General features: G+C 40.4%; 1 protein-coding gene across 1 annotated transcript in view; it reads right to left on the bottom strand.

Annotated features, from left to right (window-relative positions):
• Positions 1–7,489: 7,489 nt before the first annotated feature.
• The window catches only part of LOC146614931 (leucine-rich repeat-containing G protein-coupled receptor 5-like), a 50,811-nt gene continuing 42,205 nt past the window's right edge, over positions 7,490–16,095 (bottom strand). Inside the window, exons 13-20 of the mRNA XM_085375725.1 lie at positions 14,246–14,317; positions 13,323–13,394; positions 12,781–12,906; positions 12,245–12,387; positions 10,778–10,861; positions 10,075–10,318; positions 9,334–9,488; positions 7,490–8,211 (exon numbers count right to left, since the gene is read on the bottom strand). Coding sequence (XP_085231851.1) covers positions 7,490–8,211; positions 9,334–9,488; positions 10,075–10,318; positions 10,778–10,861; positions 12,245–12,387; positions 12,781–12,906; positions 13,323–13,394; positions 14,246–14,317 — 1,618 coding nt within the window. The remainder of the gene's footprint in view (positions 8,212–9,333; positions 9,489–10,074; positions 10,319–10,777; positions 10,862–12,244; positions 12,388–12,780; positions 12,907–13,322; positions 13,395–14,245; positions 14,318–16,095) is intronic.

Genomic DNA, 16,095 nt, shown 5'->3' with positions numbered 1-16,095 from the left:
GCAGCAGAGACTGAACTGTCATCAGTCTGATAATGAAAAAATGGCGTAATGACGTTTTTAACCTAATAAATAATTACATATATAGCAAATGGTTCACATCAGTTGATCAGTGCCTCTCCATCTGGCCAGCAGGTGGTGCTGCAGGACTACAAATTGCTCAGTCAAACTGTGGCTTCACAGGCTGACAAGTCAACCATAAGGAGTCAAACACAAAAAAGTGAACACATGAAGACAATAAAAGAGCAGTTTTGATGCTGCCCTGTAACTGGAAAAGTTTTTCCTAAAGAATTATGATATATGTCACACACAGCCACAACAAAAATATATTCACAGTAGGAAAGTGCTTCACAATTTAAAGGAAAGTGACACATTAAAGATATTATAGACGTGTACACACATACGAGTTGTGAAGCAGCCAGTAGTAAAAGACACATTCCCAGAATAAACTAAAATGAGTACGGTGTTTAAGAACAGGCAGGCCTATGAAAACAAGCTTTCACATGATTAAAGCAAACCACAGATTAAACTGAACTGACGTGCTGAGGAATTTAAAACTGCATTATTTCTAATGACCAGCGGGGGGCAACTGCTCTGAGTGCAAAGAGAAAATGGCCCTCGGCTCTTTGGATTTCTGACCTCAGCATTCAGTTTCCTCATGAGCGCGTTAGCTCACTTGCTCGTGTATGCAACATGATTTTTGTTTAGTAAAATACAAAAATATCAAAGTGTTAGTCAATCAGTGTGAAGTATGAGATTCATGCCATCAAGTCCAGTTTTAAAATGTTAAAATACTAAAAAGGTGATGCCATCTTTTATATACAGTCTGTCCTTTACTTTAAACTTTGGAGCTGTGGAGGTCTCAGTAACAAAAAAGAAGTATTAGTGTTATTATGTCAATTACTTCTACTTAATTATGTGACCTTTAAGCCTTAAATGTGGAGATTGAACTGTAATCAGTAGAAATCCATCAGAGAAGCAGCAGACGCACCTATTTTTGCTAGAGGCAAATGATCTACTCGGGTTTGTTTGTAAGCCATCGACTGGGATCGTTAAACAAATTCACCTCAGCCACAGTTCACGATGAGTCAGTGCTCCGGTACTTTGTGGTTTGTTCTGGGTAATTGTGCGATTGTTTTAAGAAATAATCAGTGTGACTCACGTCACTCTGGTTTTCTTCACCCGATGGGTTTGAGTTCCACAGCAGATAGGAAAAAAAAGAAAGTTTCTAACAGCTGACTCACACAGAAAACTTTAATGAAACACAAAATGCTCTCATTGGTGAGCTTGTAGGAACACAAAGTGCGTCACCAGCACAGATTCAGAACTTCTGCATCAAAAGACTTAATTTCAATAAATCAGATCACCATGAAAACTGACAACATTCTGACACATTTTTAGTTTTTTTGAAATTTTGACTTTAAATCTGCAAATGAGGCTTCGTTTATTTAAATGTTCACACATCTGCAGAGTTTTCCAGAGCAGAAATCCCAACACTGGACAAATGCAGTCTTAAAATTATTGATCTCTTTTCATAATCTGGTGGACCCAAAAATGCATACATACACAGAGTTTAGTATCTATCTTATGACAAACCCATAGGGCCAACTCCATCTCCACCCTACCCAGCTGAGTCACAATTAAGACAGTTAAAGTGTGTGTTAATTAAGAGGTAGTCAAAGCAGGAACTTCCAATCAGAATCTCTATGTACCTGATCCATCATCCTGTTCCAACATGGCTCTGCACCAGTGCAGAAAGCAAGGTCCATAAAGACATGGATGAGAAACTTTGGTGTGAGGCCTGAGTCCTGACCTCTGTAAGTACTGCAGGTGATTTGTATGGAGTAGCAGGTGTGGGAGCTATTGGGGATCCAACAGGAATCAGTGAGTAGACAAACCTCTCAGAAAACTGTACATGTACACGTGATAATGACTAGAAGAAAGAGAGAATCCAGAGGCGAGATGTGTATATATATATATATATATATATATATATATATATATATATATTATTATTATTATTATTTTTTTTTTTTTTTTTTATTTATATTGTAGGGCAAATGTGATTGTGCTCAAATTTGCAACATCCCATAATCACTGTCCATTAGATCAGAAGCAACATAGACTAACTAAAACCACCAAACAATGAGAAATTATGAACAAATGATACAAAATGATACAAAATGACCAAAACATGATAAGATTATCTCAAATGAAATAAAAACAATCACCAAGAAAAGTGTGGAGGTTTACTTGTCCACATGTAGCTATCAGTCAGTTTTTGGGCCTCAGGTATGATTAAAAGAAACCCAACAGTGAGCAGAGAAGGAGACGTTTGGGTTACCTGAGTCTGTTTGAGGCACAGCTTTAGTGTGGTGGCTAACAAACTGCTCACTGATGAACGTATGGTGCAGCTCTGGATTGTTTGTAAGGTCAGTGAAGAAGTTACAGAGGCTAAAAGGTGAGTCGTGAGCATTTTTATCAATGCCGATCCCCCGAGAGAAACTTCAGAAGTGCACAATCCGTGTGTTATGATTTATCCTCCTCATCATCGTCATAATCCTCCATCAGTCAGTGATCTGAATGTCAAACAGGCTGCAGTGACTCATTCTCGCAAAAATAGGGTTTAAGTTTAGACAATTACACAGAGGTTCGCGGCGGAGCACAGCGTGCTCTGCGTTTGTCGGCAGACTCGTAGAGTCATCGTTCCACATCGGTGGAGAAGATTTAAAAACGAGCGAGGGAATCCTGACCTTTTCACGCGTCAGCAGCTTCTGCTCCAATGTCTTCAGTCAGCTGTGAAGGTTCGTCATCAGTCTCTCTGAAAGCGACAGCGGTGGAGTCATTCATTAAACATCAAGAATGTCACCAAGTGCTCAAGTGTGACAGACATCACTCCAGCTATCCTGTAAAGTGCTGATTTATTCTTGACTCCAGAGAGAATGTTTTGCTTTTTACTCCAAATTTCAGTTTTCTGCTTTGTTTTACAGACGTCAGTAAATAAACTAAAGAACTGGATTTAGTATCTGTCAGCACAAGATGATACTGATGCGAGACGTGCTTGGTGCGTGTAATTTGATAACACAAAGTAGGAAGCACAAATAAGTCTTCATAACAGCTTAGTTTGCTAGTCTTAAAAAAACATTCTGATTGGGTTTCTCACGCTGAGTTGGTTCAACACATCGTCCCTTGATTGAGTAAATCTGAGAAGATTTATTATCTATTTATCTAGGATTGTGTGGAATTTCGTGTCTTAACATCATTTTCCATAGCTGAATGCCAAAAACAGTTTTTCCTGTATTGACCACTGGAGGCTCCAGCAGTGAGTCAGCCCCTATAGACTGCAATGTAAAATATTCTACTTTAGATCCTGATACAAACACCGTTTTGGTCTATGTATTTAAGGTAATGTAACAGCTGTGCACAGGTCATCTTTTTCAATTTAGGGGCGTGGCCTCTTTGACAGAAAGCTAAGTGGTGACAGCTGTAGCTGCTAGCTGTATGCTATACTACACCTAAGCTAATTGGAGTTCCTGAACTTGACCTCTGGACTGTGTTTGTGCTGTTAGAGCCTTTTGGAGCATTTTTAATTACATAATTTGACCAATATAATGGCTGATGTGAAATTATTGTACTAACAGACTGTTCAAGAAGTCCATGTTCTGGTTCTCTGGTGAGTGAGTGGGATTTTATTCTGATGTTAATGATTACCATTTGGTAGGTATCTTTGTCTGTGCAATATAATCACTTTTGGTTCTAAAGAATCTCACTTGGCAGTGGCCAAAACACTAAAGCTTCACTGAAGCTTCAACAAGCCATCTCATGGGTGACACAGTGGCTTCTGTCTTTTATATATAGTTTGTGGCACCTTTACTTGCAGGCTCTTACTCCACCACTGGGTCTGCATCTGACTGCTGTGGCTCCCATGAGGTTCTGACTGAGTGGCTGTTGGTGAGACTCAGAGGATAAGTTCCCATAGGTTTCTATGTTGGTTATGTTTCAAAATAATACACATATATACAAGACAGTTTGACTGTCATTTATTTGTTCTGTTCTTTCTGGAAAAAAATAGAGAGACAGCTCAGTGCAGTTTAGGCCACACACCTTTATTCATGTCACAAAACTAAAACTTCATTCTCAGTTTTACAAATTAAAACAAAAGACACTCAAATATTTTACAGTCGTTTACAAGATAACCAGAAATCAGGTGAAAGGATGAAGTTTGAACCATTCAGGTTTTAACAAAGCTTATGAACTTCTTTATTTTTATTTATTTTAAGTGCTGGTCATAGAAAAGTGCAGCAGTCAAACTGCCACAGAGCACACATACAAACAGTCATGCTTTTCTTTATTTCTTTTTTCCTCTTTTTTGTTAAATTTGCTCTGGTGCTATATCTGAACAAAGTGGGCGGAGCCAGAGACACCACCCATATCTTTTTTTTTCTTTTTTTTTACACAAACAGCACATTGATTGTTTGTTTGTTTTTTTTATCTTGTTTTTCACCCTCAAGCTCACATTAAATTTGGGTGAAAGCTCATGCAGATCATGCAGGATGTGGACAATGACCATGCAGCACACTTACTTTAAATATCATTATCTGAAACCCAGTTTACACACAGTCATTTCATTTGTTTGAAAGTTAAAACCAAGTAGCAGCTTCTTAAGCTCAAAGGTGAAGCTAAAATCTGCAGTTCCTCTAATGTCCACTAGAGGCTCTAGCAGTGAGTAAACCCCATAAGCTCCCACATTAACACGTCCAGCTTTACAGCAGAAACAAACATGTTTTTGTTGGTCTCTATAGATAATTTCCCCCTTCATAATAACTGTAAGTGGGGAGAATGTTTTTGTAACTCACCTGTTCAAATTTTATTAAGGCTTACTAAGTTTCTGCTGCTATGGGTGTGGCCTCTTTGGCAGGTGGATACACATATAGATGGTTGTAGCTGCCAGGCTTCACCTCAGCTAACTGGGGTCGGTGAGGAGCATTTTTAAAGGCTTGCTTAGAAACATGTGATGAAAAAAAATAAATTACAAAAATTGTAAGGCCAAAATGTTACAGACTTTACTTGAAATGGAAACACCAAACACGGAAAATGAACCAAATAAACCGCTCAGTGGATACTGAATGGTGTAAATGTCAAAGTACAAACGAGATCTTTTTGATTGATTCAGTTGATTTGGGACAGCTAGCAGTGGACAGTTGTTGCCTCAGTGGAAGTAGTTTCCCTGGATCTTCACAATGAGGGTAAAATGAAGTGTGAGGTTGACAGGAGGCAGAGTACAGAGGACTAATGCAGAGGACTGTTGTGGTTCAGAGGAATCTGAGCCTAAAGGCAACATTTCTGATTTACCAGACCACTTTCTAGACCTGGGAATGACCATCTGGACTGTAGTGCTTAACTTGTTGTGAACAGTCTACTATTTAGGGTTAAGTTCAGATTCACATCTACACTTTTATTTGGAATTTTCACCTCTGCAGAAGTCGTAGAAACAGAAGTGAACGAAGGTAAAACATTTAATTTGAAAGGCAGCATCTTGTTTCTTTAAGTGAGCTTGTTTAGCATTTGGCTAAACTACAACCGAACCCTAGCGCCAGCAGTAAGCGTTTCACCAGTGACCTGGTGGATGTTTAGAGGTCAATCTGTCGCCACCGCAAACCTGACTTCAAATTACTTACAAGAAAAGAAAAAAAGAATGGATGAATTCACGGATTGAAATCTATGACAGCTTAATAATGCTCATTGAGGTGCACATGTATGACAGTATAAATTAAACTGAAGAGAAAATCAAATGTTGACATTGGGCCAAAATGAACAAACATTAAAAAATGAAAGATTTCTCACAGTCTACACAGAAAGAAAAAGATTGTCACAGTAGCTTGTATTTACAACAATATGTACACACATTTACTGTACATACACACACACACACACACACACACACACATGCAGCATCTTTTTGCTCAAGTAAATTACTTTTGTACATCTGGGTAAAATTATGCTTCCTTAGTCCAAAACAAGAAGTGTAAATGCTCCTGATTACTGAAGGTACATGAGATCGGATCTTTCTAATGTAAACCCATTTGGAGAGTTAAAAGTGTCAAATGGAGACAGTAGACAAGGCTTAAATCGAGAGAGAAAGCATGTTTTACAGATTTAGCCTGTTTAAGGTGGATTAAGGGCTCAAAGGTACATTCCTCCATGCTGAATCATTTGCCACAGGACACTTGGTTCAATATGAACCTTCTGTTTCTTATTCCTATGATCCCAAGTCTTTTAATCTTTAAGTACTTACCACCTGGAACACAATCTAGAGCGAGTTGCACCTGAAACACCAGGTGTCCCCCTTTCATTTACTAGCATCATTAACCTTTAAAGCTGCAGTGACTGTGCGAATATTATGAATCATGCATGAGCTGTTAACTCACACTAGATGTTTTGATGACCCTTACTGCAGCCCGAAGCTCATCTTGTGTCCTGCTCGCACTCTTACATTCAGTATTCTGACATCATAATGCGACCATGTTTAATTTGAACACTCATGATTGGGAGAGGAGATGGTTTACTCCGTTTGGAGGACCAGTTGTGATGTTTTTCCCAGGTGTTGAACACGAGCTTCAGCTCTCCGTCTCCTGACGCCTGTTTTCAGGATGGACTGTGACGACACTCACAAGGACGCTGCACTTTTCACACACACCCGCGAAAACATGAGCTGTTACCAGAAGCATGCGGGGCAACATTTGGTAACACTGCGCTGTAAATTGTGTCATATTTCAAAATAAAAGCTGCTGAATTTATACCCTTGATAATGCGTGTGTTTCTGTGTGTGGGTGTCTGTCCTCGTCAATAAGATTAACGGACCAAACATAGGTCCCATCTTCTCCTGCTTTTCCTAATTTGTACTTCTTCAGAGTTTTGCCTTTGCCTTGGACAGTTTGCTGCAGGAGAAAAAAAAAGATGGTGGAGAAGGTAGACAACAACAGAAACTGGTGGGGAGTTCATGGTGAGCACCCTTCATTTCCTTTCACCATCCTTTGCTACATTTGCTGCCTCACAGTCCTGTCAGTCAGTCTGCTGTGGATTATACATACGGTACATGTTTGTGTTGGTTTTGTCTCACTTGACAAAGCCTTGATGTGCCTTCTGCAGCCATCAGTTTTCATTATTCTCATGGTTGTGTGTCTGAAAATAATTTGTGACTGTATTAAATGTTGGTCACTGCTTTAAACCCATTAGGACAGGACAGATAAAGTAAAACAGGACCTGGGACACACTTTTTTTCACAGAAAATTACACTAAATCAGCTGATTTCCCTACATGAAGAAATCCCATCCAAACAGGGCTTGGTCATCTGTTACACTTAATAATACTTTACTTTATAGTTAGTTACAGCTAATCAGGGGCTCTTTGATTGCAGTGACCAGCTGGCACAACGTTTTCTTATTTACCTTTTGTCAAGTGAGACTTGAAACCTTTTGTGTTTGTGTTCAGTTTATTGAAGTGTCGCTAAATGTTGTGCGTCACTCTTTGCTTTTCCTTGTCCCACTTCCTCGTCTTCTTCTTTGACACCTCCGACAAGTACCAGCACCTGCGTCGAGTCACATGACTGTTTCTCTGCATCCTCGTCGTACGCTAAATCCAGTGTGCATGGCCTCAGACCTCCAGCTCCGCCTCCTCCTCTTCTCGGCCTGCGTAGCTTCAGTAGTGCCACGCCCTTGCAGGTGCATTTGGCCAGTGCGGCCAGTTCCTCCCTGGCGAGCGGGTTGAAGAGGAGGTAGAGCAGAGGGTTGACACAGGCTGGCAGTGGGGCAACAAGCAGCAGAACCCCCTTTGCTGCCTCTGGTCCAGCGGCTGGTAGGCGCAGGAGGGAGGAGAACGTAAGGAAGGCAACAGGGAGGTAGAGGAGGCAGTCAGAGAAGAGCAGCCAAGCCACATGTCGCGTCAATGCTGCTTCCTCCTCTGAGCTGGGTGGAGTCTTGTGGGCGCGACAGTAGAGATGAGTGTAGGAGAACGTCATGAGAAGGAAGCAGAGGGAGTCGAAGAGCACCAGAGACACGGAGAAGGCTAAGGACGACGATGATGATGAGGAAGGTAGCGGTAAACAGAGAGAGGTGCTGCTGTGTCCGGCCACCAGGGAGGGCATTGTGACAGTGAAGCCCAACAGGAAACACAGACAGATGGAAACACGGAAGGATAACGGCGATGAAGAGTGACCTGGATTTTTTTTTAAAAAGGAAAAAAAAAAGAGTGAAATCAGAAATCAACTTTTAAGAGTGTCTGAATGTTGGCAGACGAAAATAATAATATGTGCTGGATATCAATGACAAAAAAAATTTTGCTTTGAAAACTGTATGTAGACAGTAAACATGTAGACATGTTAAAGTCAATATCCAAATTAAAGTACTGATGAGCTGTTAAAGATGAGTTTAAGCAAAGAATGTCTTTTAGGCTATTTTTATTAATCATGAAGCCAAAAGTCATCTGGACAGAAAAGTTGATTCTGTTTATCTGGACGTAGCGTTTTCAGTGGGAGAAGCGTTTCATCACACATACAAGTGACTTCTTCAGTCTCAGCTGACTGCAGGTTTCCACAACCTTATAAACAGTACCTTTGAATAATGATGGAAACTAACCCACTGAATGAACAATGATAAGGACGCACACATCCTGGACAGGGAGGAACGCTGGTGTGAGCGGGGAGTCAAGGAGGCCATTTATGTAAAAAGGGAAAGACCTAAGTCGAGGAGGGGGCCTAAGGGCACCTCTTTCACCATCTTACAATGCTGTGATTGCAGCCAACTCTCTCTGAGGTACTCATGGCCACTGATCAATGGTCACTGGTCTCCATCTGAAAGCGCTACATCCAGATGAACAGAATCAGCTTTTTGGGATTTACTTACCTGCAGCATGCATCAAAACACAAAATGTCATCACTTTGGTGAAATTAGTTCCCCAAAATCATACAAGTTCACTTTCTTTAAAATTCAATTAGGGTTTGGTGGCTTTAATTTTTATCTCTGAGTTTGGTGATGCCTGATGTTTTTGGATATAAGAACAGTGTCATCTGCATAAAAATAAGCTTTGCAGATTTTGAATATATAACATGATGAAATGTACAGTTTTGGCATATAGAACTGTGTCATCTATGTAAAAAAATTACATAATTTTTTCACATGAAATTATGTAATGTGCATAAAAAATATGTTATATCTGTGGCATATAAAATAGTTGTGTTGCTTTGTAAAAATCGACTTGGACACATTTGGGTGGTAGAGACAATAATGTTGGTGTAGAGGGTAAATAAAAGCTGCTGGATCTACATATATGTTTCCTCACCACTGTTGCTAGCAGTTTTGCTGTGTCCTACAGTGGTGGCCACGCATCGCTCTAGAGCTGCAACGGTAAGGAGGAAGAGGCTGGTCTGTGACGCAAACACACAAAGGAACCCACTGAGTCGACACAGGAAGCTGCTCTCCCACTTTGCCCCGTACCTGGAACATACAATGTCAAAACACTTCTGTCTCCACTCATAAAATCTTCGATTGTTTTGTTTTTGTTCACCACTATACACTCAGGTTTAGTACTCATCACTACATCTTATATACAACAGATGGGTAGTCTCTCTGACAGATGTGATACATGTATTTTATTGTTTATCTATAAGGTTCCTATTGGCAAGCTTCTCATGCCAATAGGAATGACAAGCTTGTCCTAAGACTCCAGAGTGCTCTCACTGTATCTATCACTACCCTGCCTGTTTTTGAGAATCTCAGAAATCAACTGTTCCCTGCTTCCAGAATAAATCCACAATGTCTCACGAGTCCCCAAAAATTACGTCATTGTCTGGATTCCTGTGTGCCCAAGGTCCCTGTAATCCACAGTGCTTTCAAAGCATTCTAATCCGACTGATTTTAAGGTAATTAAAAACACTCTTTGGAAAAGTAGTCCCAAATTCCTCTAATAATCAATCCCTAATTTCCTTAATACATACAGTATATCCCCCCTTCTCCTTGATCTCCTCCTAAATCCCTCGAGTGATACCCAGAGTCCCCAGTCTGTTCTGGTTTGGTGTCCTACCTCCAGAAGCTCCCGAATGTCCAAGCGTCCACTGCCGCCAACCAGCCGCTCCACACTCCCATCAGGCCATTCACCAGGGCAAGTAAGCCAATCAGTAGTTTGGGGGGAGTGAGAGAAGTGGCTGGAGAAAAGAAGACTGAAAGGACGACAAGACTGTTGCTGACCAATGAGATTGCTGCGATAAGCCAAACCCCACCACGGATCATCCAGCTGCCGAGCAGGTGGAGGCAGGGACGGAAAGGTCCTGCAGGAAACATAAACCATTAACACGATCTTTTAAATGTTTTTGTACACACAACTAGTATTTATGCTTCTGTAATGATAAAAGTCCCTTCCTGCAGCGCCCTCTGGTGTTTTACATTTAAAACAAGTATTTATTTTTAATTAAAACAAAGATATAAGATATGGATATACAGAAATGATTGTAAGCCAAAGAAGTGTGCCTCTAAGCTCTTATGTGCAACTGAGTTGTTTTTAAAATGTAGAAATGTAGAGCTGAGATTTTTCTCACAGATAAAGATTTAAGTAATTAATCCTCATAGGTAATGTAGCACTGATGATAAAGACTCAGCTATCATAGAGGTGCTGTTGATTTGATTCTCTAAAACTAATAAAATCTGTTTCAGAGTTGTGTTTCCTTAATTTTCATATAACAGATGTGTGTTTATTGTGTTTTAATTTGACAGACAGGGGTTTTTGGTACCTGGTGCCGGGCTGCAGTGGACTGAGTGTTGGGGTTTGGGCTCATCTTCCAACTCCATCAGGAAATCTTCCCAATCTTGATCTACTGCAGAGACACAGTGAGGACAGCAGTACGTTGGTTTTATTTCTACTTTTAGTGGAAAAACAAGCATCCCTAAGTCAAAGCTGAATGAAAAAACAACTTTGAACTGGTGATCAGCCAAATTTGAAACTGGAAACTTTATATTTTTATTTTTATGGGACATTTTGATTACACCTCATATTAAATCTTACATAAAGCTCATGGAACTTTCCACTTTCCACCCATTCATTACCTGCTTTCCACTCTGACCAAGCTTCTTTTAAAAAAAAAACAGTTTTGTATCTAATGAAGAAAAATGATGACCTGAATAAAATTTTAGGGCTGACCTGTGTAGAGGAGTGCCTCAAATCTCTGCTGGATTCTTCCCCTTTTTTTCTATAAATGCTTAACAAGCTCCATGTTGTAGTTTTGATTGACAAAAAAATAGAAACAAACTAACACTGTCCAGTGTTCTAAGTCCCATCTTAAAGGGGGTACCCCGAGGAAGGGTTTTCTGAGGAGTTAAATAAGGTGCAACCTCTGCCACTGAAACATGAAGCGGAAAACTGCAGTTCCTCTAGTGGCCACTTGAGGCAGTTCCAAAAGCGTGTCAGTTCCCATAGTCTCCCATGCTAAAATATCCAACTTTACAGCAGTAATAAACACATTTAAAGCGTGCTACTAAACAGTTGTGGCATCTATAGAAAAATTTCCAGTCCGGGGGAAATTGAGACTTAAAATTTAGTGACATGCTAGCTCTCTGCTAGGTCCATTAACTGGATTCCATGAACTGGCAGTCTGGACTGTATTTGTGCTCATGGAGCCTTTTGGAGAATTTCTAATGGAATTAACCAACAAATAATATGTTTGCTGTACAGTTAATTATCCAAATAGACTATCCAAAAAGAGTGTGCTCTGGTTTTGGTCTTTTACTTGAAATGAATGCAGCTTCCGAAGCAAAACAGTTAGTGTTGTCTGAATTCACCCTCTTGCTCACCTCTTGATCACCTCTGGCTCAAGATAAAGAGGCGGACAGCTGTCTCCATGAAGTTAAAGCTAAAGCAGAGGCTTAAAATGTGAAGCCCACAAACCAGCAAGTAGTTATGTCTACCTCTTATTAATACACTGATCAGGCATAACATAACATCTGTCCCCCTAGTACTGTCAAAACCACCCTGACCCAACCTGGAAGATGTGCTGAGGTATCTGGCACCAAGATTTTAGCAGCATCCTTTAACACCTGTAAGTTGTGAGGTCACATAAAATTTGAAGACGGCATGTTCACTTGCCATGATTAAGCGATATCAGTATAATTCATGTCACCTGTCAGTGGTTATGATGTTATGCCTGGTGTATGTAATCATTTGGTTCCTCAGGTGAAAACTTCCATTGTGTGTTGGGGTTCACCTTGGCTGGAAAGGATAGCTGCATCTCTTCCAGCTGAGTCTCTTGCTTCCTCTCTCTCCCAGGACAAACCTCCTGCACCTCCACCTCTCCGCTCACAGGAGATGAAGGCACAGCACTGGAAGGCGTAGGGAAGCTCCATCACCCTGAGCACACACAGACGCACACAGTGATAAACACCTCTATCTGTCCAAACATGGCTCAAATAAATTCATTTTATTGCACCTGCTGTTCAGTGGAATGTCCCTTTAGATGCTTTCCATCAGAGATGGAGGAGACAGATTACACTGTGTGTGTGAGTGAGTGTGTGAATCTGCGTGTGTGTGACATCTAAACACTACAGGAGTTAATCAGCAGCAAAGTGGCTGTTAATTCAAACCTTTTCCTAAATCACATCAGCAGTGTTTGCATTGCAGGACAGATTTGTGGATAAGTCTGCTTCCTGATAACCATGTTGGAGGTCCTGCATCACAGTCTGGTGGTACGTGGACGTCTCTTAATACAAATATGTCTTCCTTTGTTTATGAGTGAATGCCCACCTGACTCGAGGCAGATCCTCTTGGGCTATTAGTTCCATCAGCTGCTGGTTTCCAGCCAGACGCAGGTGAGTCAAACTCTGCAGGCCACTCAGAGGCAGAGAGGAAAGCTGATTGGATGACAAGTCACTGCAAAAACAGAGGAAACCAGTGTGGAAACCAGTTAATTATATTCTATAACTAATTCAGATAAATTTAAGGAAAACAGGCCATTTTCCCGTCTCCTGGACATCTATAGGTTACAATCTCACACAAACCACAAATCTTCAACTTAAAATGACATATTTAAGGGCAGTTGAACATATTTGCTGAAAATTTAGCAGCTGTTTTAACGTGCTTCCTCAACTTTTCAATCAAAAATGGTTTTCCAGGCACCCATTCAGCTCACGAGTTTGTGAACGACCTGTGCTGCGCTTCTTTGTCTACTTCCTCTCCCTGCTTTCCTGTCCACTCTCCACTACTACGCTATCTAATTTTTATAAAAGGAATTTTTAAAAAATGGTTTCAAAACTACTAACCAATGTTCAGACAGATAAAGAACTCACAGTTTGGTGAGAGCAGGGAGAGCAGAGAACGAGTTTGGCTTCACTGATGACAGTCGATTCCAGGACAAATCACTGCAGGATAGAAAAACATGAAGTCAGAAAACAAACCAGCAGTCATGTGATCAGAAATACTGATTTATGATAATAAAAAATATGTCAGTTAAATCTACAAGAAGTTAGTTCTGCTAAATACTAGCCGTGGTGCCTGAGATTTAGTTGCTTTTTCCTTAACAGAAAGAACTCTGATGTTCTTCTGGTTGTCAACCCAGTCTGCAGGGTTTGTGGAAATATGTAAAAAATCAATGCGTTTCATCTTCTTTTGAATTTTTCATGATTGTATTTTAGCCTATGAATACCTTGTGTGCAGACACATAACCTTCTCTGTATTTTTTGTCCAGTTTTGTTTACTCCACTTTAATCTGTTGGTAAACTTTGTACGCTGACCTGATCTCTGCTGTTGCGTAGGCTGTTAGTTCGGATTAAAGCGAAAGCACCGCAGGCCTACGAAACAGCAGGTCTTTGTTTCTAATCCCAGAATAAAAGAAACTGTGCACATAATACTCTTACGTCTGTAATACCATAATAAAATTAGCAGTAATGTTAAGAGAGGCATGTCTCGTTTCTCAGTTTGAGATGCTGTAATACTGGAGGCTGCAAATAGTCCTAACCCTAATAGTCCTAAGTGTAGTGTTAGTATGAGCTGTAGTATCAGGTGTAGTGCTGTACAGATTCTTGTCTTTGTTCCAAACCATAGCATCAAACCTGTCCCATCCACAAGCGGACCACCTGGATGACTAAGTGAGTTTCCATTTGGAAATACTTACAGAGGGATCTCTGCTCAGGATCTGCTGGCCAATTAAATTGGCGATGTGTGTCTGTGTGTGTGTGTGTGTGTGTGTGTGCGTGTGTGTTTGCATGCTTACAGTGAGCGTAGTGATAGCAGACCAGCGAATGTGTTTTCCTCCAGTTTTTCTACCACATTGTGATGCAGATCACTGAAAAACACACACATGTTTGTATTTCTATCTTTGAGAGGACCATCGCTCATATGATGCATTCACATGCCGCTCCATCAACCTGAGTTCTCGGGCTGTAAATGAAACATGGTTTATGGAGAAGGTTTGGATGAAAGGCTGGAGTGTGTGGAGAAATGCCAGCTAGTCTGGTTGGTTTAATGAAGGTAACTCCAGGTCCCTCTATTCATTGTTCAGTAAAATTACAAAACCTCCAGACACATTCTCCTCCCACATGTATTCTGTTGATTTTTGCAACTCTCTTGTGCTCTTTTTTCTCTTTTTTCACTTGTAAAATCTCAGACATTCACCGTCAACTTAACTCTTTAGGAGCTCCTGACTCTGAAGTAGACTTCCTGGTTCCCCTACTGTCTTCCTGTGAGTTATTTTCAAGCTTTACTCTTCCCTCCATAACTGACGTATCTAATCTCATTAAAAAATCTAAGTCATCCACCTGTCAACTTGACCCTCTCCCTACTGTGTTAGTTAAAGCCTGTCTTCCCTTGTTAGCACCTCTCATAACCAATATTATTCATTCCTCCCTGAACACTGGGATTGTTCCTGAAGCACTGAAAAAGGCTTCTGTTATCCCAATTCTCAAAAAGCCTGGTGCAGACCCCAATAACTTTGATAATCTTCACCCTATATCAAATCTCCCCTTTATTTCAAAAATTCTTGAAAAAGTTGTCGCTGCCCAGCTTCATTTACATCTCAATGACCATAATCTCTATGAACAATTTCAATCTGGTTTCCGCCCCAATCATAGCACAGAAACTGCTCTGTTAAGAATTACCAATGACCTTCTGATGGCAGCTGATTCTGGTCTCCTATCCATTCTCATCCTTCTTGATCTTAGTGCGGCGTTTGATACCATTTCTCTCCTGAACCGGTTAGCATCCATTGGTATTAGTCACACCCCCCTTGCCTGGTTTACCTGCTATCTCTCAGACCGCACTCAGTTTATCCTTAAATATCCTTTAATTTAAATCCCATTCCTCAACTCTCCATCCTGTTTCTGCTGGTGTGTCCCAGGGTTCAGTATTAGGGCCTCTTTTATTCATTATTCATATGCTTTCTCTTGGTTATATATTCCGAAAATATAATATCAATTTTCACTGTTATGCCGATGACACCCAGCTCTACCTTTCTTCTAAACCCAATTCATCTCTCCCACCTACCTCCCTCTCAAACTGTCTTATTGAGATTAGATCCTGGTTCTCCTCCAATTTTCTCAAACTTAACAGTAATAAAACTGAAGTTTTACTTGTTGGTACACCATCTATCTTAACCACATCCCACAGTTTTTCCATTAACATTGAAAATGCTCCTACCCTTCCCTCCCCTCAGGTTAAGAGTTTGGGTGTCATACTTGATAATACTCTTTCATTCCAGTCTCACATTAATTACATAACCCGGTCTGCTTTACGTAATATTAACTGACTCTGTCCCTTCCTTACTCCTCATGCTGCTGCCATCCTTGTCCATAGTCTTATTACGTCCCGTATTGATTACTGTAATTCCCTCCTATTTGGTCTCCCTAAAAGGTCCTTTCATAAACTCCAACTTCTTCAAAATTCTGTAGCTCGGGTCATAACTTGCACTCCGTTAAGTGCTCATATTACCCCAGTTCTCTGTTTTGTAATTTTAACTTATTTTATGTATTTTATGACTACTGTTCATTTTATTAATTGTGTTTTTTGTAAGGTGACCTTGGGTTTCTGAAAGGCGCCCTCAAATAAAATGTATTATTATCATTATTA

This window comes from Diplotaxodon limnothrissa, linkage group LG17 (assembly GCF_057381915.1).
Source record: "Diplotaxodon limnothrissa isolate DT_005_m linkage group LG17, D_limnothrissa_male_GT1.1, whole genome shotgun sequence".
NCBI lineage: Eukaryota > Metazoa > Chordata > Actinopteri > Cichliformes > Cichlidae > Diplotaxodon > Diplotaxodon limnothrissa.
This window is presented reverse-complemented; position numbering and strand designations above follow the sequence as displayed.